At 37.4% G+C, this 22,745-nt stretch overlaps 1 protein-coding gene and 1 non-coding gene across 7 annotated transcripts in view; one reads left to right on the plus strand and one right to left on the minus strand.

Moving 5' to 3' along the window:
- CCDC66 (coiled-coil domain containing 66) overlaps positions 1-22,745 on the plus strand; it is a 62,390-nt gene that overhangs the window by 22,981 nt on the left and 16,664 nt on the right. For all 6 annotated transcript variants that reach the window (XM_060022712.1, XM_060022710.1, XM_060022711.1 and 3 more), the window contains 6 exons: positions 15,005-15,136; positions 15,525-15,775; positions 15,988-16,072; positions 16,903-17,064; positions 18,603-18,747; positions 19,203-19,343. In XM_060022712.1, coding sequence (XP_059878695.1) covers positions 15,005-15,136; positions 15,525-15,775; positions 15,988-16,072; positions 16,903-17,064; positions 18,603-18,747; positions 19,203-19,343 — 916 coding nt within the window. The remainder of the gene's footprint in view (positions 1-15,004; positions 15,137-15,524; positions 15,776-15,987; positions 16,073-16,902; positions 17,065-18,602; positions 18,748-19,202; positions 19,344-22,745) is intronic.
- Positions 5,663-5,768, minus strand: LOC132433045 (U6 spliceosomal RNA). Its single transcript, XR_009521083.1, has one exon. It is a non-coding gene; the product is annotated as a U6 spliceosomal RNA (small nuclear RNA).

Below are 22,745 nucleotides of genomic sequence, written 5' to 3' on the forward strand. Positions count from 1 at the left end.
CATTTCTTTTTATGGCTGAGTAATATTCCATTGTATGTATGTGCCACATCTTCTTTATCCATTCATCTGTCGATGGACACTTAGGTTGCTTCCATGTCCTGGCTATTGTAAATACTGGACAGGCAGATTCTTAACCACTGTGCCACCGGGGAAGCCCTGCTCCTTAAATTTTAAAAAAGTTATTAACTATTTCTTTTTTTCCTTCCTAATGAACATTTACATTTTAACAAATGTATTCTGAAAATAAGGCAGTAACCTAAAGGTATGATTCTGGTGGTAGACATTTTCAGTACTGGTAGAGTTCTTATAGATCCCCGCCAGTTAGATTGTTTGCATGGCAGCTTGTTCTGCTCCATATAGGACTGACTAGCTTACATCAGTTTATAGTCTGTTGATAATTTTACGTTAACAAAAGGAATGAAATATGAATTACGTTTTTCTGTGTTCCCAAAAGCACTTTGACCAAATGTTAAAAGGCAATAAATTAGTCTTTCTAGAAGTTATTTTGGAAGACTCTATAGTTCTGGATGATAATTCTAAGTTTTTAAAGTTTAGAAATTGATGCATGCACATACTACTAAAAACTGCAAATAAAACTACTCATGACGTCATTGAGAATCAGTTGTAAGCTTATTTACTTTTCAACATGAGGATTAAAAAAACTTTAATGCTAAAAATATTAGGTATTTCTGTTACCGAAATGTCAGTTGAAGTGTTAGCATGTCATTTATTATTGCTTATTTTGCATGGCTTTTTAGGTCATTTATTATCTGGGAGTAATCCATACTATGATTGTTAATGAGATAAAGAATTAACCATTTAAGGTGACTTTTAGTTTTTTTGCTTTTTTTTTTTGAATGATAGCATGTGTCATTTTTTTTTAATAATCTAGAAAACCAGTAAAGTTATTTATATTTTAGAGTCAGAGATAGGGGTTGGGGATGGGAGAAAGACTAGAAAGGAAATCATATACTAAATCCAGGGTTGGACAACCAAGGATTAGAGTATGATTACCTATGCATATTTTTACTGTTTAAATGTAGTTTTTATGTATTTATGTGTGAATGCTGTAAGATAATGGAGAGGTGCTACTGGGGGGACATGAACTGCAACAAAAAAATCCCCCTTTAAATACCTGAAAGCAGTTGGTTTCATAAATCCCAGCCATAGCCACAACCATTTATATTATTTGAATATTAAGTTAACCTCTTAATGTAATTGAGAGGAGGAGAAATTTAGTTGCAAGCAGAATCATCAAGGCCAATTTTGTTAAAACATGAGATAATGCGGGGCTTCCCTGGTGCCGCAGTGGTTGAGAGTCCACCTGCCGATGCAGGGGACACGGGTTCGTGCCCCGGTCCGGGAAGGTCCCACATGCCGCGGAACGGCTAGGCCTGTGAGCCATGGCCGCCGAGCCTGCGCGTCCGGAGCCTGTGGTCCGCAACGGGAGAGGCCACAACAGTGAGAGGCCTGCGTACCGCAAAAAATAAAAATTAAAAAAACATGAGGTAATGCATATTAAGTGCATAAGACAGTGGCTGACATATAACAAGTGTTTAATGAAAGTTTGCTCTAGTTATAATTTACAAAGCACAGGTCCATTCTGAACCCTGAGGCTGCTAAGAGTCAATCCTCTCACCATCTTCCTTTCCTCTCTCCTCTTCTTGATTCTCAGTCTTACTCCTCCTCCCCCAGTTGAATGGTCCTGTATTCTCTTTCCTGTATTGTTCAGCCCAAACGTTTTTTTACACTGTGCAGCTTAACATTTCTTTTTGTGTTTCTAAGAAATTTACTTATAGCCTCAGCCTTTGTGAGAATACGTCACCTCCATGAAACCTTGGCTTTCCCTAATGACTACCCCTTCCTGGGAAGCCTCTTAAGTGAAGGGAGTATATTCTAGCATACTAACATGGGATAGAAAGTGAGGTTATCTTTCTGCTAGCTTCTTACTGCTACCACCAGACCATAGTTCTGCAGTTAGCCAACAAAAAATTCCTCTTAATTTTCGGTGGTAAAAATTTGGTGGTAAAATATACATAACATCAAATTTACCCTTTTGTGGTGGTAAAATATACATAACATAAAATTTACCATTTTAATCATTTTTAAGTGTACAGTTAAGCAGCAGTAAGTGCATTCACACTGTGTTGCAACCATCACCACTATCCATCTCCAGAATTTTTTAATCATTCCAAACTGAAACTATACCCATTAAATAGTAACTCCCCATTTCTCCCTCCCCTTAGCCCCTGGCAACCACCATTCTACTTTCTGTCTCTATGAATTTGATTATTCTCAGTATGTTTAAGTGGACTAACACAATATTTGTCCTTTTGTGTCTGACAGATTTCACTTAATGTTTAGAGGGTTCATCCATGTTGTAAACATGTATCAGAATTCCATTCCTTTTTAAGGGTGAAAATATTCCATTTTATGTATGATACTACATTTTGTTTATCCATTCATCCAAATGTTGATGGACATTTGAGTTGTTACCACCTTTTGGCTATTGGGAATAATGCTGTTATGAACCTTGATGTACAGATAATCTCTCCAAGTCTGTATTTGCAAGTCTTCTGGGTATATACCTATAAGTGAAATTGCTGGATCATATGGTAATTTTATGTTTTATCTTTTTATGTTAAATTTTTACCAGTTTTAATTTGATAATTTTATTTTTAATTGTTATACCGTTTCCACAGCTCCTGCACCATTGTGCATTCCCATCAGCAGTGCACAAGGGTTCTGATTACATCTTCACTAACACTTGTTTTTTTCTTTTTTTCTTTTGGTTGATAGCCATCCTAATGGATGTGGAGTGGCGTCTCGTAGTTCTGATTTACACTTCCCTAATGATTCTTGATGTTGAGCATTTTTTCATGTGCTTATTGGCCATCTGTATATCTTCTTTGGAGAGATGTCTATAAGTCCTTTGTGCATTTTTTTTTTAACATCTTTATTGGAGTATAATTGCTTTACAGTGGTGTGTTAGTTTCTGCTTTATAACAAAGTGAATCAACTGTACATATACATACACCCTCATATCTCCTCCCTCTTGCGTCTCCCTCCCACCCTCCCTATTCCACCCCTCTAGGTGGTCCCAAAACACTGAGCTGATCTCCCTGTGCTATGCAACTGATTCCTGCTAGCTATCTATTTTACATTTGGTAGTATATATAAGTCCATGCCACTCTCTCACTTCGTCCCAGCTTACCCTTCCCCCTCCCTGTGTCCTCAAGTCCATTCTCTACATCTGTGTCTTTATTCCTGTTCTGCCCCTAGGTTCTTCAGAACCTTTTTTTTTTTTTTTTTAAGATTCCACATATATATGTTAGTTATACGGTATTTATTTTTCTCTTTCTGACTTTTTCACTCTGTGTGACAGACTCTAGGTCCATCCACCTCACTACAAATAACTCAATTTCATTTCTTTTTATGGCTGAGTAATATTCCATTGTATGTATGTGCCACATCTTCTTTATCCATTCATCTGTTGATGGATATTTAGGTTGCTTCCATGTCCTGGCTATTGTAAATAGAGCTGCAGTGAACATTGTGGTACATGACTCTTTTTGAATTATGGTTTTCTCAGGGTATATGCCCAGTAGTGGGATTGCTGGGTCATACGGTAGTTCTATTTGTAGTTTTTTTTGTTTTTGTTTTTGTTTTGCGGTACGTGGGCCTCTCACTGTTGTGGCCTCTCCTGTTGCGGACCACAGGCTCCGGACGTGCAGGCTCAGCGGCCATGGCTCACGGACCCAGCCGCTCTGCGGCATGTGGGATCTTCCCGGACCGGGGCACGAACCCACGTCCCCTGCATCGGCAGGCGGACTCTCAACCACTGCGCCACCAGGGAAGCCCTATTTGTAGTTTTTTAAGGAACCTCCATACTGTTCTCCACAGTGGCTGTATCAATTTACATTCCCACCAGGAGTGCAAGAGGGTTCCCTTTTCTCCACACCCTCTGCAGCATTTATTGTGTGTAGGTTTTTTGATGATGGCCATTCTGACTGGTGTGAGGTGATACCTCATTGTAGTTTTGATTTGCATTTCTCTAATGATTTGGGATGCTGAGCATCCTTTCATGTGTTTGTTGTCAATCTGTATATCTCCTTTGGAGAAATGTCTATTTAGGTCTTCTGTCCATTTTTGGATTGGGTTGTTTGTTTTTTTGATATTGAGCTGCATGAGCTGCTTGTGAATTTTGGAGATTAATACTTTGTCAGTTGCTTCATTTGCAAATACTTTCTCCCATTTTGAGGGTTGTCTTTTTGTCTTGTTTATGTTTTCCTTTGCTGTGCAAAAGCTTTTTAAGTTTCATTAGGTCCCATTTGTCTATTTTTCTTTTTATTTCCATTTCTCTAGGTGGTGGGTCAAAAAGGATCTTGCTGTGATTTATGTCATAGAGTGTTCTGCCTATGTTTTCCTCTAAGAGTTTGATAGTCTCTGGCCTTACATTTAGGTCTTTAATCCATTTTGAGTTTATTTTTGTGTATGATGTTAGGGAGTGTTCTAATTTCATACTTTTACATGTACCTGTCCAGTTTTCCCAGCACCACTCATTAAGGAGACTGTCTTTTATCCATTGTATATTCTTGCTTCCTTTATCAAAAATAAGGTGACCATATGTGTGTGGGTTTATCTCTGGACTTTCTATCCTGTTGTTCCATTTATCTGTATTTCTGTTTTTGTGCCAGTACAATACTGTTTTGATTACTGTAGCTTTGTAGTATAGTCTGAAGTCAGGGCGCCTGATTCCTCCAGCTCCGTTTTTCTTTATCAAGATTGCTTTGACTATTTGGGTTCTTTTGTGTTTCCATACAAATTGGGAAATTTTTTGTTCTAATTCTGTGAAAAATGTCAGTGGTAGTTTGGTAGGGATTGCATGGAATCTGTAGATTGCTTTGAGTAGTACAGTCATTTTCACAATGTTGATTCTTCCAATCCAAGAACATGGTATATCTCTCCATCTGTTTGTATCATCTTTAATTTCTTTAATCAGTGTCTTATAGTTTTCTGCATATAGATCTTTTGTCTCCTTAGGTAGGTTTATTCCTCGGTATTTTATTCTTTTTGTTGCAATGGTAAATGGGGGTGTTTCCTTAATTTCTCTTTCAGATTTTCACCATTAGTGTATAGGAATGCAGAGATTTCTGTGCATTAATTTTGTATCCTGAAACTGTACCAAATTCATTGATTAGCTCTAGTAGTTTTCTGGTAGCATCTTTAGGATTCTCTATGTATAGTATCATGTCATTGGCAAACAGTGACAACTTTACTTCCTCTTTTCCGATTTGGATTCCTTTAATTTCTTTTTCTTCTCTGATTGCTGTGGTTAAAACTTCCAAAACTATTTGAATAACGGTGGTGCAAGTGGACAACCTTGTCTTATTCCTGATCTTAGAGGAAATGGTTTCAGTTTTTCACCATTGGGGATGATGTTGGCTGTGGGTTTGTCATATATGGCCTTTATTATGTTAAGGTAAGTTCCCTGTATGCCTACTTTCTGAAGGGTTTTTATCATAAACGGGTGTTGAGTTTTGTCGAAAGCTTTTTCTGCCTCTATTGAGGTGATCATATGGTTTTTCTCCTTCAGTTTGTTAATATGGTGCATCACATGGACTGATTTACATGTATTGAAGAATCCTTGCATTCCTGGGATAAAAATATGGAATGCTTCACGAATTTGCGTGTCATCCTATGTAGGGACCAAGCTCATCTTCTCTGTATCGTTCCAATTTTAGTATATGTGCTGCCGAAGCAAGCACCTTTGTCCATTTTTGAATTGGATTTTCTTTTTTGTTGAGTAGTAGGAGTTCTTTACATATTCTGGTTATTAACTCCTTATCAGGTATATAATTTACAGGTATTTCCTTCATGAGTTGACTTTTCACTCACTTCATAGTGTCCTTTCTTGTACAAAAGTTTTTAATTTTGATGAAGTCCATTTTACCTATTCTTTGTTTTTGTTGCCTGTGCTGTTGGTGTCATATCTAAGAAATCATTGCCAAATCTAACGTTGTGGAGCTTCCCCCTATGTTTTCTTCTAAAGGAGTTTTATAGTTTAGATCTTTGATCCATTTTGAGTTAATTTTTATATATGGTGTAAGGTAACGGTCCAGCTTCATTCTTTTGCATGTGGATATCCAGTTTTCCCGGCGCCAGACTCTTCTTTCCCCATCAGATCATCTTGGCACTCTTGTCGAAAATCATTTGACTGTATATGAAAGGGTTTATTTCTGGGCTCTCCATTCAGTTCATTTGTTCTGTATGTCTGTCTTTATGCCACTGTTTCACTGTTTTGATTACCATACCGGGGGCAGAGGTCGGTGGGACGTTGCACCAGCCTGAGGCGCGCCGTGCGTTCTCCCGCGGAAGTTGTCCCTGGATCCCGGGACCCTGGCCGTGGCGGGCTGCACAGGCTTCCGGGGGGGGAGGTGTGGATGGTGAGCTGTGCTCGCACACAGGCTTCTTGGTGGCGGCAGCAGCAGCCTTAGCGTCTCATGCCCGTCTCTGGGGTTCGTGCTGTTAGCCGTGGCTCGCGCCCGTCTCTGGAGCTCCTTTAAGTAGGGCTCTTAATCCCCTCTCCTCAAGCACCAGGAAACAAAGAGGGAAGAAGAAGTCTCTTGCCTCTTTGGCGGGTCTAGACTTTTCCCCGGGCTCCCTCCCGGCAAGCCGTGGTGCACTAACCCCTTCAGGCTGTGTTCACGCCGCCAACCCCAGTCCTCTCCCTGGGATCCGACCGAAGCCCGAGCCTCACCTCCCAGCCCCAATCTGCCCCGGCGGGTGAGCAGACAAGCCTCTCGGGCTGGTGAGTGCCGGTCGGCACCAATCCTCTGTGCGGGAATCTCTCCGCTTTGCCCTCCACACCCCTGTTGCTGCGCTCTCCTCCGCGGCTCCGAAGCTTCCCCCCTCCACCACCCGCAGTCTCCCTGCAAAGGGGCTTCCTAGTGTGTGGAAACCTTTCCTCCTTCACAGCTCCCTCCCACTGGTGCAGGTCCCATCCCTATTCTTTTGTCTCTGTTTATTCTTTTTTCTTTTGCCCTACCCAGGTACGTGGGGAGTTTCTTGCCTTTTGGGAGGTCTGAGGTCTTCTGCCAGCGTTCAGTGGGTGTTCTGTAGGAGTTGTTCCACGTGTAGATGTATTTCTGATGTATCTGTGGGGAGGAAGGTGATCTCCGCGTCTTACTCTTCCACCATCTTCCCCCTCTCTGTAGTAAGGTTTGAAATCAGAAAGTGGTTAAGTCCTCCAATTTTCTTTTTCAATATTATTTCACCTATTCAGGGTTCCTTGAGATTCCATATGAATTTTAGGATGCATTTTTCCATTTCTGCAAAAAACATCAAGATTTTCAGAGGGTTTGCTTTGAATCTGTAGCTTGCTTTAGGTAATCCTGACAATATGAAGTCTTCCTATTCATGAAGGTAGGGTCTTTCCATTTATTGATATTTGTGTCTTTAATTTCTATCAGCAATGTTTTGTAGTTTTCAGTGTACATGTCTTTGGCCTACTTATTCCTAAGTATTTTATTCTTAGTATTTGGTGCTATTGTACATGGAATAGTTTTCTTAATTTTATTTTCCCAGATTGTTCATTGTTAGTGTATAGAGATGCAACTGATTTTTTTCTCCTGGTTTTGTATCCTGCAACTTCGCTGAATTTGTTTTATTCTAACAGTTGTGTGTGTGTGTGTATAGACTCTTGAAGGTGGTGGTTATTGTGCAGCATATGAGTTTGATGTGGATCCTTTTGGTATTATATTTTCTTAATGAGTAGATACACAAACACCAGTCTGCATTAATGCCCAAGATATTCATATATAATAATCATCACTATATTACGTATATTTTATCTTTTCCATTGTTTGGCATTTCAACTTTCTGACTTTTAAAAATATTACGTATTATTTCTGACACACAGAAGGATATGTTGACCTTAAAAAACAAAAGAGCAAGTTATTTTACCAGCAACATGAGTTTATTTGGGAATAGTAGACAGTTGTAATTCAGGACAAGCAAACTGTGACAAACCTTAGGCAAGTTTGGAGAACAGAGGAGAGGAACTTGATTTTGTAGAGGAAAGGAGGAAATTGGGGAGGGCTGTGGTATCTGCAGGTGGTGGGAAGCTTGTTGCTAGTGAGAAGGAAATCTTGGTGGGGTCTGTAAGCTGTGGTGAGTCATATATGGGTGAGAGCTCCACCTTCAGGGCTTTCTGACTCCATTTTAAATGAGGTTTCCTTTATTTTTCACAGGTATAAAGGATAATCCATAAAACATTTCTATCCATGTTATGTACCAAAAAGAGCTCATTATAGCATGGTTCAGAGTTCAACAAGAATTTCTCTAGATTTATAGCACTTACAGGACAGGATTTTTTTTAATAGTCGGTCACAACCCAGTAGAATAAAAATTGAATGCCTAGAACCTTTATATTCCATTTGTTGTCAAGTTACTTTAGAATTCTGAGAAGAGTGTTTGTGAATTATGAAGCCCTTTCCACAACAGAAATGGGTTGTGACTAAGTTATAAACTAGTACCAGTCCACTGATGGCCTAATTTCAGAAGAAAGAAATACAATAGCTTGACTAAAATGAATCAGTCCTAGCTAAAGTTTCCCTTTGCCTCTCTATACTGGCATTCTTGGAATCAGAGGAATCCTATCTCAGTCCTCCAAAATTAAACTTTATGGAAGGAAATCCTCTTCCTTATTCAAAACTGGTGGGGGGGATCCCCTGGCGGTCCAGTGGTTAGGACTCCGTGCTTCCACTGCACAGGTTTGATCCTTGGTCAGGGAACTAACATCCCACATGCTGCATGGCGGGGCCAAAAAAAGAAAAGGAAAAAAAGCAAACAACTGAGTGGGTCTCTTTGCCTTATCAGAAAGATTTAATAATTAAATAAAATAAGGAAATTGATTTGTTTGAGGGCCTGTTAGGATCCAAGAAGTGTACTAAGTACTTCATATACCTGTGAATCCCCTTTTAGATTAAGAAGCAGAACTTACTAACAGCTAAACAGGTGGAGGAGAACACTGAGAGTAAGTTGTGTATGCCAATTACCCATAACACTAAACCTAGATAAATCTCTCTTAAGTTAGGAAAAGAACAAAATAAACCTAAATTAGAAGAAATAGATCATGAAAATAAGGAATTTTCCCACCAGCTGTTGGTGGGAATGTAAATTAGTATAGCCATTATGGAAAACAGGATGGAGTTTCCTCCAAAAATTAAAAACAAAACTACCATACAATCCAGCAGTTCTACTTCTGGATATTCTTCCAAAGGAAAAAAACCACTAAATTGAAAAGATACATGCATCCCATGTTCATTGCAGTTTACAATAGGGGACATAAAGAAGCAACCTAGGGTCTATCGATAGATGAATGGATAAAGATGTGGTGTATGTATATAATGGCATGTTACTCAGCCATAAAAACAAATGAAACCTTGCTGTTTATAAAAACATGGACGGACCTAGAAGTCTATCTGCTTACTTCACTTATGCTAAGTGAAGTAAGAGAAAGACAAAGAGTACTATATGATTTCACTTATATGTAGAATCTAGGAAACAAAACAAATGAACAGAACATAATGAAGCAAACAGACTCATAGATACAGAGAATAAACAAGTGGTTTTGCTAGAGGGGAGGGGGGTGGGGGCATAAGTGAAACAGGTGACAGAAATTAAGAGGTATGAGCTTGTAGTTAAAAAATATATGAGTCATGGAGATAAATGTACAGCATGGGGAATATAGTCAATAATACTGTAATAACTTTGTATGGTGACAGATGGTAACTAGACTTGTGATCATTTTGTAATGTATAGAAATATTGAATCACTATGTTGTGCACCTGGAACTAGCATAGTGTTGCAGGTCAGTTTTACTTAAATTTAAAAATTAAAAAAAAAGGAAAGAAAATAAGGGCACCAGTTGGTGAAATGTATAATGAGTGAAAATGGCATTGCAGGTAGAGAGTGAATCATTAGTAAGTTAATATATTATGCCAATAATTATGAAAACTTAGATGAAGTGGGTAAATTACTGGAAAAGTTATAACTTACAGGAACTGACATAAAAATAAGTAAAAAGCTTGAATAATTATGTAACCATTAAAGTAATTGTAGATCTGGGTAAAAAAAAACTTTCCCACAAGGAGAACAAAATGCCCACATGGTTTTACTGACAGTTTCTACCAAACTTTAAAGAAATAAATCCCAAATTTATTCAGCTTTCCAGGCAGTAGAAATATGAAATGGCCCCCAATTCATTCTGCAAGCCCAGTATAAACTTGGTATTAAAGCCAGAAAAATAACAAAAAAGGAAAATTAGGTTTATTTCATTCATGAATATACACACAAAAATTCTAAAAAAGTATATTAACAAGTAAAATTTGATAATGTGTAAAAAGGTAATATATCATGACTACGGTTCATAATGGGTTAAGGGAATTTTTAAAAATCTGCAAGTATAGTGTACCATTTTAACACAATAAAACAGAACATTTTAATAGATGCAGGAAAAGCATTTGATAAAACTCAAAGCCAGTTTGTTAAGGACAGTATTTCAGGCAATTAAACTAGAAGGAATTTCCAATTGAGTATTTAAAAAAAAAAAAACCACCCTATAGCGAACATCATACTAAATGAGAAATTTTAGTAATAGTCCCTTTAAAATTAAAAATTAAATAAAATGCCCATATTATTATTACTATGTTATTGGTAGTCCTAGCCAGTATAGCAAGACAAATTAAAAGTCTTAAGAACTGGAAAGGAAAAAATAAAACTGTAGCAGTTTGTCATTTATATAGAAAACCCAAAAAATCTATGGGCAAAATATTTTAGAAATTAAAAGTGAGAATTAAGGGCTTCCCTGGTGGCGCAGTGGTTGAGAGTCCACCTGCCGATGTAGGGGACATCGGTTCGTGCCCCGGTCCGGGAAGATCCCACATGCCGCGGAGCGGCTGGGCCGCTGAGCCATGGCCGCTGAGCCTGCGCATCTGGAGCCTGTGGTCCGCAACGGGAGAGGCCACAACAGTGAGAGGCCCGCGTACTGCAAAAAAAAAAAAAAAAAAAAAAACCGAAAAAAATGTGAGAATTAGTAATTTGCTAGGCCATAAAGTCTCAACAAATTTCATAGGTTTAGATTACACAGAATATGTTATCTGATCACAGTGGAATTAAGCTAGATATCAGTAACAAATAACAAAATTTCCAAATGTTTGATATTTAAGCAGTAGTCTTTTAAGTGAAAGAAAACTCAGAATTAGAAAGTGTGTTGAACCGAATGATGATGAAAATATATATGAGAACATATGAGCTTCCTGTGCTTGGACGTTTATAGGCTTAAATGCATTTCTTGGAAGAGAAAGACTGAAAGCAAAACATAAATGATCTAAGTATTCATTTCAAGAAGTTAGAGAAAGAATTGCAACAGTTAAACCCAAAGGAAGTAGAAGGAAGGAAATAAGATCAGAATAGTTGGATGCAAGCGGCCCTCTGTATCCGTGGGTGCCAGATCCATAGATTCAACCAATCTCGGACTGAAAATGTTTGGAAAAAACTTCCAGATGCCATGAGTCTTAATAAGATACTTAACACCTCTGTGCCTTAGTTCTCATTTCTTTAAAAATGATGCCTACCCCATAATTTTATCATGGAAATTAATGTATATAAAATGCCCAGCAGTGCTTGTAACAGAGAGAGTGTTGTCAGCCAATTCGTATTATTATTGTTATTATTGTGAGGGCTAAAAAAGATAACATACATAAAGTTCTTTATGAAAATGTATAATAAAGTAATTAGTTAAAAAAAAAAAAGAAAAAGGAAAATATCAGGGAAAAAATATTCCAGAAAGTTTCAAAAAGCCAAACTTCAATTTGCTATGCACTGGCAACTAGTTACATAGCATACACATTCTGTTAGGTATTGTAAGTAACCTAGAGTTGATTTTAAATACACATGAGGATGTGCATAGGTTACATGCAAATACTACACTATTTTATATAAGGGACTTGAGTATCTGCCTGTTTTGGTATATTCAGGAGGTCCTGCAACCCAGTACCCCACAGATACCAAGGGACGATTGTGTTAGTAAAATTGGAAAATAAGGAAAAGACTGAACAGATATGGCTCCAAAGATATGGCCAATAAGCACATGAAAACCAGGATTTTAGCCACGTGCACAACTGTGTAGTCCTGGTTCCAGAGATTTTACAGTTACTTTCAAGTTCAGAGTACTCCAGCCCACCCTCCAAAATGATTGTAGCTCTTGGTTGTGCTGCTCTTCCTCTTGGAAGATCTGTTTTTTTCTAGCCCAGTGTCCTGAAACCACCCACCACCCAGAAGCATGCCTTTTATGCGTACTGAGTGGACAAGATGAGTAGGTGGACAGACTGTCTAAAGTAGGGAGGCTTGGTGTCTGGGCTTGGGAATCATGCACTGGCAAGCAGGACTATTGTGGACCATGGCAAAGTCACCACTGAGTGTTCTCCTTTCACAGACATGCATTTTTAGACTGCTTTAAGGGGAGAATTAAATGAAACAGAACTAAGCATGTCTAGGTGACCATTTGAAAAGCCTCTACTTTCAGTTCTGATATAGCAGCTGCCATTCATACAGCATTTATATTAGGAGTAAGACTAGCAATTTCTAACATAGAAGAACTTGAAGGTAGCTAAAGATTTACATTAGGAACCTGTAACATTAGGAACTGTTTGTGGGGAAGTGTGTATTGAGTACCTGTGAAAATGAGTTTTCACTCAAGGCTGTCACTTGAGAATAGGCTCAAAATAGGTGTTTAGAAAAGGAGCTTTTATGTAGGGGAAGGGGCATCTGAGGTCAATAATGTGAAAGAGAGAAAGTGAAAAAGTGAGTGAACCTAGAGAAAGAGGGTTCTTAGCCATGTTGAAGCATTAACAGAAGGGAGGTGCTAGATCATCATCAGAACACATTTGTTACACAGTGAGTCTTGCATTTTACACACATTTGCCTTACTCAGGTTTCAACTAAAATGAGCTCAGTAGTCAAAAGGGAGTTTTCATTTACCTACCACCTCTCCCACCCCCCAGATCCTTATACTTTCATTCCTGTAACTGAATGCACGTGGGGGAAGACTTGTAAAAAAGAAAGTAATAATTTAAAGAGTTTTCTAGTCGGTTGGAGAAGTGAAATGACTTATTCAGGTGGCAAGCAAGTAAAACAAGGATGTAAGTCATCCTTGAGTAAGAAGTTGAAGACTGAATTGGAAGAACTGATTATTAAATTTTCCACAGGGTTGTAAATATAAGACATGTATATAAAGCATTTGATGAGGATTTTAGGAATTTTCAAGGGTATTTTGTGTCTTATCCTTGAATAATTGGAAACCCCACCAAAATTTGAAACCAGATCTGGTTACATCAGACTTATGAAACAGATTACAGAATTCTATGTTGATTCAATGCCATATTGTGAATTTGTTTTTTTTTTCTGGCCATGCCATGTGGCTTCTGGGATCTTAGTTCCCCGACCAGGGATTGAACCCGCTCCATTGGCAGTGAAATTGCGGAGTCCTAACCACTGGACTGCCAGGGAATTCCCTGTGAATTTCTTATAAGGAGTTCAAAGGGTCCTTTTTTTTTTTTTTCCAGTTAGACCTCTAAAATAACATTTCTAAAATTAGAAGAACTGTTAAATCACTTACCTGAAGAAAATGCTCCTTTTGAAGTAGTTCTTTTAGGCTTAAATAAATAGGGTTGGTTTTTATCTGTTTTAAAATGTGTGAGAGCACCTGCGATACTAAGATTTTTCCTTTTTGTGTAAGTATTTCCTTTGATCAAAGCAATTGGTTGAAAACTAATGAGCTTTGCCATTATATTATTCTGTCAAACTTTTAAAAATTATGTCCTGTAGTTATGTCACGTAACAAAATGTTTTGTTGCTTAGCTCTTGCATTTTAGGACAGTTTGAGTAGAATATATGCTTTCCTTTTTGTTAAAGCGTACTAAACTCTCATAAGTTAAAGGAACAATAAATTTTTATGCTACTGTTTTTATTTTTCTTAGAATTCAAGGACTTAATCTGGACACAATATATTTTTCTTAGTGAAATGTCATAGATCATGCTAGGGCTGTAGCAGCAGAAATGGGAACAAAAGGTATCCAAAAGAGGCATTATGATTCAGTAAGAGAAAGCCTCTGGCTGTATTATATCCTCCTGGCTCTTGGTCCCAAAGCAATGTTTTTGTATTCTGAAGCCAAGTGTTAAACAGTATTTATCTATTTCAGTTTATCAGTGATTCCTTTCAAAGTAAATGAGACTATATTAGGATAGAAATTTGAAAATCTTATAATTGGTTTGGAGAAAATTTTCTATTTTTCATTAGAAAATTTCCTTTCTTTACGTTTACTTAGTTATCTTATATCCTTCTGCTAGTATGTGTTACAAATATATGATTCTGAAAATTAGAATATATCTACTTAATTCTTGTATACTTGAATTTTTTTTAAGTATTATTATTTATACATTTATTTATTTATTTATTTTTGACTGCATTTGGCCTTTGTTGCGTGTGAGCTTTCTCTAGTTGTGGTGAGCGGGGGCGGGGGGGGGCGCTACTCTTTGTTGTGGTGCATGGGCTTCTTATTATGTTGGCTTGTCTTTGTTCCGGAGCATGGCCTCTAGGCACGCAGGCTTTAATAGTTGTGGCACGCGGGGGCTCAATAGTTGCGGCTCACAAGCTGTAGAGTGCAGGCTCAGTAGTTGTGGCACACGGGCTTAGTTGCTCTGGGGCATGTGGGATCTTCCTGGACCAGGGCTTGAACTTGGGTCCCCTGCATTGGCAGGCGGATTCTTAACCACTGTGCCACAAGGGAAGTCCCTCGAATTTTTTTGTTTAAAATTATTGCTTCTCTTAGAGTTAAATACCTTTCCACGTTAAATCTATATAAATTATTTGGAAAGATTTGTAAATATAAAGTGGTTACAAAAAGAGGTAAACTTTTGATGGTATTGATGACTTGTTTAGGAAGCAGTACTGACGGAGCGCCCTTTCAGTGCTGTGAAACAAGAACAGCAGAGAAAATGGATTGAAGAGTTGAACAAGCAAATAGAGGATGACCGGCAAAAAAAAGTAGAGGAAAAAATTATATCTTCAAAGGTAATTTATGAAGTTTTATCGGTATAAAGGGGGAAAAAATAATTTCAGAGTCTCTAATCATAAACTTAAAAGTGTCCTGAAACTGTTTGACAAGAGTATTCAAATTATTCCATATTTGCGCTTGTGAACCTTTCGTTGAATGAATTCAGTGTGATTTTGCATAGCTTCTTGTAACTAACGTTTTAGAAATTTCCTGGTTCTTTGAATTTTTCATATTCTCCAAGCTTAATTGTCTAAATGTATATGGGATCAATACAGGATACAGTTTTGTTAATCTTTATGATGCTTGTTCTGTTGTGTGGTGACTTTTAGAAATCATGTTTGTCATTTGAGATTTTAAACATAAGAGTTGGAAGAGTTCTTAGCAGTTCTTATTTGTCATGATTAGGGTGAGGAGCATGACAGATGGGCAATACATTTTGATTCATTCAAGAGCTGTCCTGGTTCTCAGTCTCAGCTGTCCTCTCGGTCAACACAAACACAACCAGAGTACTTCTGTGTCTCTCCGGACGCTCAGGACCTGGCTGATATCAGCAGTCTGTATACACCTACAACGGGAAGCCAGGTTGAACCTTCAGAGGAGGAGCACGTAGCAAGACCTGTTAGAGACGTGGCTGTGGAAAGCAGTAAGAAAAGGAAGTAAGTGCCTCCTTCAGCACCTGTTGGTGTTTAAGGAGGTCTGTGTGCCTTTTTAGGATTGTTGTTGTATTTGTATCTTAATTGGTTTCAGGTTTGGTGTTTTTCTTTACAGTAGAAATGACTAGTAGATACATTTCAAACAAAAATGACTTAGCACCTTGTTAAACCCACCTTTTGGAGGTTTTAAATAGCTAATGGATCTGTCTTGCCAGCTTTCTCCGTTCTATGACTGCTCTTTTGGACCCAGCTCAAATTGAGGAACGAGACAGGAGACGACAAAAACAGTTAGAACATCAGGTATTGCATTGTCAAATGTTGTTCTTTGCCTTAATCATTAGTAGTCATGGGCTAGATACCTAAGTAAATGGAAATTAAAATTCCAGTATAAACTTACAGAACAGGCCCTGCACAATCCTGTGATGAATCTAATCCCTACACCAACTGGCATTATATTAGAATTATACTTATGTTGAGAACCAGACAGTATCATGTAGTACAGCCACCTGCCTTCCAAGGAAGAAGGTCTTTAATGTTTAGGTTGTGTATCTGAAATGACACTAAATCTTAAGTTGGTATTGGATATTTTTTTCTCCAATTCTCCTGAATTCTGTTCAGGATGAGAATTAGTTCTTTGAAAGGGAAATAGATGCAAGGGATTGAAGTAGAATTATGATTAAGAAATCTAATGGATAATATAAGAAAGGAAACTAAGATTAAAATTTTGTCCTAATTTTAGTCTAATACTAAAGGGACTTAAATATCCAGTAATTCGGCAAATCTCTACTATATGAAGAATTTGGCTTAGTTAATATGGTTACTTGCAGTCGGTTAAGTGAACAGACATTTATAGAGCATCTGCTATTTTTACCAGGCACTATGTATGCTAAGCACTGAGATTGTTTCTTCAGTTGTTTTTCTCTTAGTTCTTCTACGAGCCCTCTTGGGATTAAAGAAAAAGCATGTAAAACTTGATGGGAGATGGGAAAAATACATTGGAAACCTGACATTTTAATTTAACTCATATACGTATTACTCTCTATATATTGATAAACATTTTTGAAACACCAGATGCTTTATGGATTTTTTAAAAATTTATGACAATAATTTACGTTACTGTTTATGACTAGAAAGCCATCACTGCTCAGGTAGAAGAGAAGCGCAAGAAGAAGCAGCTTGAAGAAGAGCAAAGAAAGAAGGAGGAACAAGAGGAGGAGCGTCGTTTAGCACGGGAACAAGAAGAGATGCAGAAACAGTATGAAGAAGATATACTTAAGCAAAAACAAAAGGAAGTAGGTATTTATATCCTAACTAACATTTTAGAGTAAAAATGGGTGTGTTGTTTTTGGGGTTTTTTTTTAATTTGTTTTTGGCTGCGTTGGGTCTTTGTTGCTGTGCGTGGGCTTTGTCTAGTTGTGGTGAGCGGGGGGCTACTCTTTGTTGCGGCGTGTGGGCTTCTCATTGCTGTGACTTCTCTTGTTGCGGAGCACGGGCTCTAGGCGCGCGGGCTTCAGTAGTTGCAGCATGCAGGCTCAGTAGTTATGGCACACGGGCTCTAGAGCGCAGGCTCAGTAGTTGTGGCGCACAGGCTTAGTTGCTCCACGGCATGTGGGATCTTCCCGGACCAGGGATAGCACCTGTGTCCCCTGCATTGGCAGGCAGATTCTTAACCACTGCGCCACCAGGGAAGTCCCTGGGTGTGTTTTTAAAGAAAAAATAACCAGAACATTTGCATGTGTTTTGAAGTTGTGAAACTATGCAGAAACATTAAAGCTTTGCATAAAGAAGGTTTTGAAAGTAGGAGGGAAGCTGGAGGTTTTATTGTTTCAAATGATTGATTCACAAATGCTGTACTCCTTGGGTTTCTTTCTGCTAAGAAGGTCAGGATGAGTTATTACAAAATAAAACAAAAGTTATCCATTTGCTTGATTTTTAAATGTTTTCTAAGCAATGATTATACTAATAAATTTCTAAATAGGTTAAGAGAAATGATTGGCCTTTCTGTCTGTATCCACTTGTGAACAGGAGCATTTACTTGCAGAGTCATTGGCTGGGATTGATGATAGAGTTTGTTGCTGTGTTAGAGGATTCCTCTGTGCTAAGTAAGGGTCTATTAAAAAGAGTAGATATCTGGTTGGCTAGGAGAACCCCTATATTAAGTGGTACAGTCTGCATAGGTATGGTGATGTCAAGTGCCATGTTTGAGTGGGCCTGACAAAGAGCAAGTTATACAATGACATTTGATTGCCAAAGGTTCCTGAGGTCTACAGAGCAGACTATACAGCACTCCCCCTGGAGCTGGGAGGTGGCGCTGAGAGACTGCCTTTTCTTGCCGTTTCCCACTTGAAACCTTTACTTCAGAGTTAGCTGATGAAGGTACAAATGATTTAGGTTCTGATTTCATTATGTTGAATAGGCCGAGCCAACTACACCTATGAAATAACTACATATGTGAAAAAAATCAAAGTGTGATTTGCTTGAATTGCAAAAAATGACTGTAAGTCTTGAGTCTTACCTCTTATTATCTATTTTTTTATCTTAATAAAATTCAGGTGGAATTGACTGTTGGTTTTAGAAGTTTTGAAAACTTTATAGCATGGGTAAAAGAGTGTTTGTATTTGTGGTCTAATAATACAGCTGTAGAAAAAGATACTAAAATGTAATCTGTAAAAGGGAAGGAACTTTGTTCTCTTGGCTTCTCTACTCCCAGTATCATGAATAGTGCCTGGCACATAGTAGGAGCTTAGAAAATATCTACTGAGAGAAAATATTCAAGTCTGTACGTTTGATAATTGTATTTAATTAACTTTGCGCACTTCAATATTGATAGGAAATCATGACCCTTAAGACAATTGAACTGTTCCAGACGATGCAGAGAGCGCAGGAGTTGGCACAGAGACTGAAACAAGAACAGAGAATCCGAGAATTGGCTCAAAAGGGACATGACACTTCTAGATTGATTAAAAATCTTGGCAGTAAGCACTGGACTAGAATTTTATTTATAATATTTCTTGAAAATTTTAAATAATTGCCTATTTTTAATACCTTTAAACACCTGTTAACTAAATATTTTTTGAGGAATTTCAGACTTTGAACTAATGTAAAGTTATAATGCTTACTTGGGAAATTGCCTTAAGAGTAGAACTAAATAATGTTATAATTTTCAGTATCTTTTCACATACATTTTCTTACATTTTCCTCACAATAGGTAAAATGTATACTTTTGTACCCATTTTTACAGAGGTATCCATTAAGTGATCTCCCAAAATTCAGTAAGGGATAAGAATGCTGATAGCTTTTTGTAAGAAACTTTAGGCTAGCCCTTCTAAATTTTTATTGCAGTGTTTGCACTGCTTGATTAAACTAAGAGTCTTGTGTGTATTTAGTTGCTGCTATGTCATTTTATCACATAACTTATTTCTCTTGCCAGTTGATACAATACAAGTGGAATATAATGCATCTACTGACAACATTGCAAATTCAGGACATGGCTTGGATAAAATCAGTGGTAAAATGAATGCATATATCAGCTCTACAGCCTCTCCGAGGAAGGACACTGGTGTGCAAACGGGTACTGGTATAAATTGTGATTTGGCTTAAAATTTACTTAAAATTTAAGTCACAATTAGAAGTAAGTTAAATTAATTTAAAATGTAAAGGAATTTGAGGTTTTCAGTACGAGTTAGGAAATAAAGGTATTTCTTGGTTTTTAATTTCTCTATAGCAGCTTTATTAAGATATAATTTACATAGTATAAAATTTACCCTTTTAAAGGGTACAATCAGTGTTTTTTAGAAGAGCACAATTCAGTTTTTATATTCATAGTTGTGCAGCTATCACCGTAATTAACTTTAGAACATTTTTATCACTCCAAAAAGAAACCCTGTACCCATCGACAATCATTCTCCATTTCCTCTCTCCCCTCTATTCTTGGGCAACCACCAGTTTACTTTCTGTCTCTCTAGATTTGTCTGTTCTGGACATTTCATATAATTGGAATCATATCATATGTGGTCTTCTCTGTCTAGATTCTTTCACTTAGTATGTTTTAAGTTTCATCCATATTGTTGCATGTAATAGTAAGTACTTCATTCCTTTTTATCACTGAATAATATTCCATTTTATGGATATACCACCACATTTTGTTTATTCCTTCATCAGTTGAGGACATTTGGGTTCCACTTTTTGGCTGTTGGAAATATGCTGCTGTGAACATTCATGTGCAAATTTTTGTGTAGACATAAATTTTCAGTGTCTTGGGGGAGAAGAGTAGCATTGCTGAGTCGTATAGTAACTGTATGTTTAGAATGTTGAGGAACTACTAAATTGTGTTCCACAGCAGCTGTACCATTTTACATTCTCATCAGAAATGTATGAAGATTGCAATTTCTTTACATCCTTGCCCATACTTACTATTCTCATGGTTGTAAAGTGCTCTCTCATTATGATTGCTGACGTTGAGCATCTTTTCATGTGCTTGTTTTAAATTTTTACATAACTAATTACGTAATATCCATGTTGGGTATCATTATCATAGGTCTCCATGCTTACTGTGAATCCTTTCAGCCCTCCATCCATGCGTCTAGGAAATATTTTTTCTTTTTTTACATAACTTCCAATAAATCTTTTCATTTTTTTTGTAAAATTGAGATATAATTGACACATAATATTAGTTTCAGGTGTACAACATAATGTTTGATATCTGTATATATTGTAAAATAATCACAATAAGAAGTCTAGTTAACATTCGTTACCATACAGAGTTACAGTTTTTTTTCTTGTGATGAGAACTTTGAAGATTTACTCTCTTAGTAACTTTCAAATATACAGTACAATATTATTACTATAGCCAACATTCTGTACATTACATCCCCAGACTTACTTATTTTACAACTGGAAGGTTGTACATTTTGCTCACGTCCCAACCACCCTCTCTGGCAGCACCAGTCTGTTCTCTGTATCTATGAGGTTTTTTTTTTTTCCACCCAGATTCCACATATACCTGAGGATCATATGATACTTGTCTGTCTTTTTGACTTATTTTACTTAGCATAATGTCCCAGGTCGATTCATTTTGTTGGAAATGGCAAAATTTCATTCTTTTTCATGGCTAATATTCCATTGTGTGTATATACATGTGTGTGTGTGTGTGTGTGTGTGTGTGTGTGTGTGTACACACAGTACATTTTCTTCATTCATTTATCAGTAAACACTTAGGTTGCTTCCATTTGTTGGCTATTGTAAATAATGCTGCAGTGAACAAAGTAATGCATATATTTCTTTGAGTTAGTGTTTTTATTTCCTTCAGCTAAGTACCCAGAAGTGGGATTGCTGGATCACATGGTTCTATTTTTAATTTTTAAGGAACTTCCAATACTATTTTCCGTAGTGATTGCACCAGTTTACATTCGCACCAACAGTGCACAAAGGTTCCCTCTTCTCCACTTCTTCACCAGCTCTTATTTCTTGTCTTTTTGATAATCGCCATTTTGACAGGTGTGAGGTGGTATTTCATTGTGATTTTTATTTGCATTTTCCTGATGATCAGGGATATTGAGCATCTTTTCACATATCTGTGTTGGCTATCTAGATGTTGCCTTTGGAAAAATGTCTATTCAGATATTCTGCACATTTTTTAATTGGATTTTTTTTTTGCTGTTGCATAGTATGACTTCTTAATACATGATACATGATTTGTATATATTTTCTCCCATTCAGCCTTTTCATCTTGTTGATGGTTTCCTTTGCTGTACAGGACCTTTTTAGTTTGATGGAGTCTCAGTTGTTTAGTTTTGCTCACGCTACCTTTGCTTTTTGTGTCAAATCCAAAAAATCACTGCCAAGACCGGTGTCAGAGAACTTACTGCCTAAGTTTTCCTCTAGAAGTTTTATTATTTCAGGTCTTACATTTAAGTCTTCAATCTGTTTTTAATTCATTTTTGTGTATGATGTAAAATAGTGGTCAAGTTTCATTCCTGTGCATGTGGCTGTCCATTTTTTCCAGTGCCATTTATTGAAGAAAATGTTGTTTCTCTTTGGATCTTTTGTTGTAAAATCATTGACCATATATGCATGGGTTTATGTCTGGGCTCTCTATTCTGTTTCACTGATCTATGTGTATGTCTTCATGCCAGTACCATACTCTTTTGATTACTACAGCTTTGTATTACACTCTGAAATCAGGAAGCATGATGCCTCCAGCTTTGTTCTTCTTTCTCAGGGTTGCTTTAGCTATTCAGGGTCTTTTGTGGTGCCATACAAATTTTATGATTGTTTGTTCTGTTTCTGTGAAAAATATCTTTGGAATTTTGATAGGGATTATGTGGAATCTGTAGATTGCTTTGGGTAGCATGGTCATTTTAACAATATTAATTCTTCCAGTCCATGAGCTTGGAATATGTTTCTATTTATTTGAGTCGTCTTCAGTTTCTTTCATTAGTATCTTATAGTTTTCAGTGTACAGGTCTTTCACCTCCATGGTTAAATTTATTCCTAGATATTTTATTCTTTTTTATGTACTTGTAATTGGGACTGTTGCAGTTGGAAATGGGATTGTGTTCTTAATTTCTCATTCTGACAGTTCATTATTAGTGTATAGAAATGCAGGAGATTTTTGTATGTTGATTTTGTATCCTGCAAGTTTACTGAATTCATTTGTTATTTCTAATAGGGTTTTTTTTGGTGGAGGCTTTAGAGTTTTCTGTATACAATATGTCACCTGCAAATAGTGACAGTTTTACTTTTCCCTTACAAATTTGGATGCCTTTTCTTTTTTTTTTTAAGATGTTGGGGGTAGGAGTTTTTATTAATTAATTTATTTTTGCTGTGTTGGGTCTTCGTTTCTGTGCAAGGGCTTTCTCTAGTTGTGGCAAGTGGGGGCCACTCTTCATCGCGGTGCGCGTGCCTCTCACTCTCGTGGCCTCTCTTGTTGCGGAGCACAGGCTCCAGATGCGCAGGCTCAGTAGTTGTGGCT

This window comes from Delphinus delphis, chromosome 10 (genome assembly GCF_949987515.2).
Source record: "Delphinus delphis chromosome 10, mDelDel1.2, whole genome shotgun sequence".
Classification (NCBI taxonomy): Eukaryota; Metazoa; Chordata; class Mammalia; order Artiodactyla; family Delphinidae; genus Delphinus; species Delphinus delphis.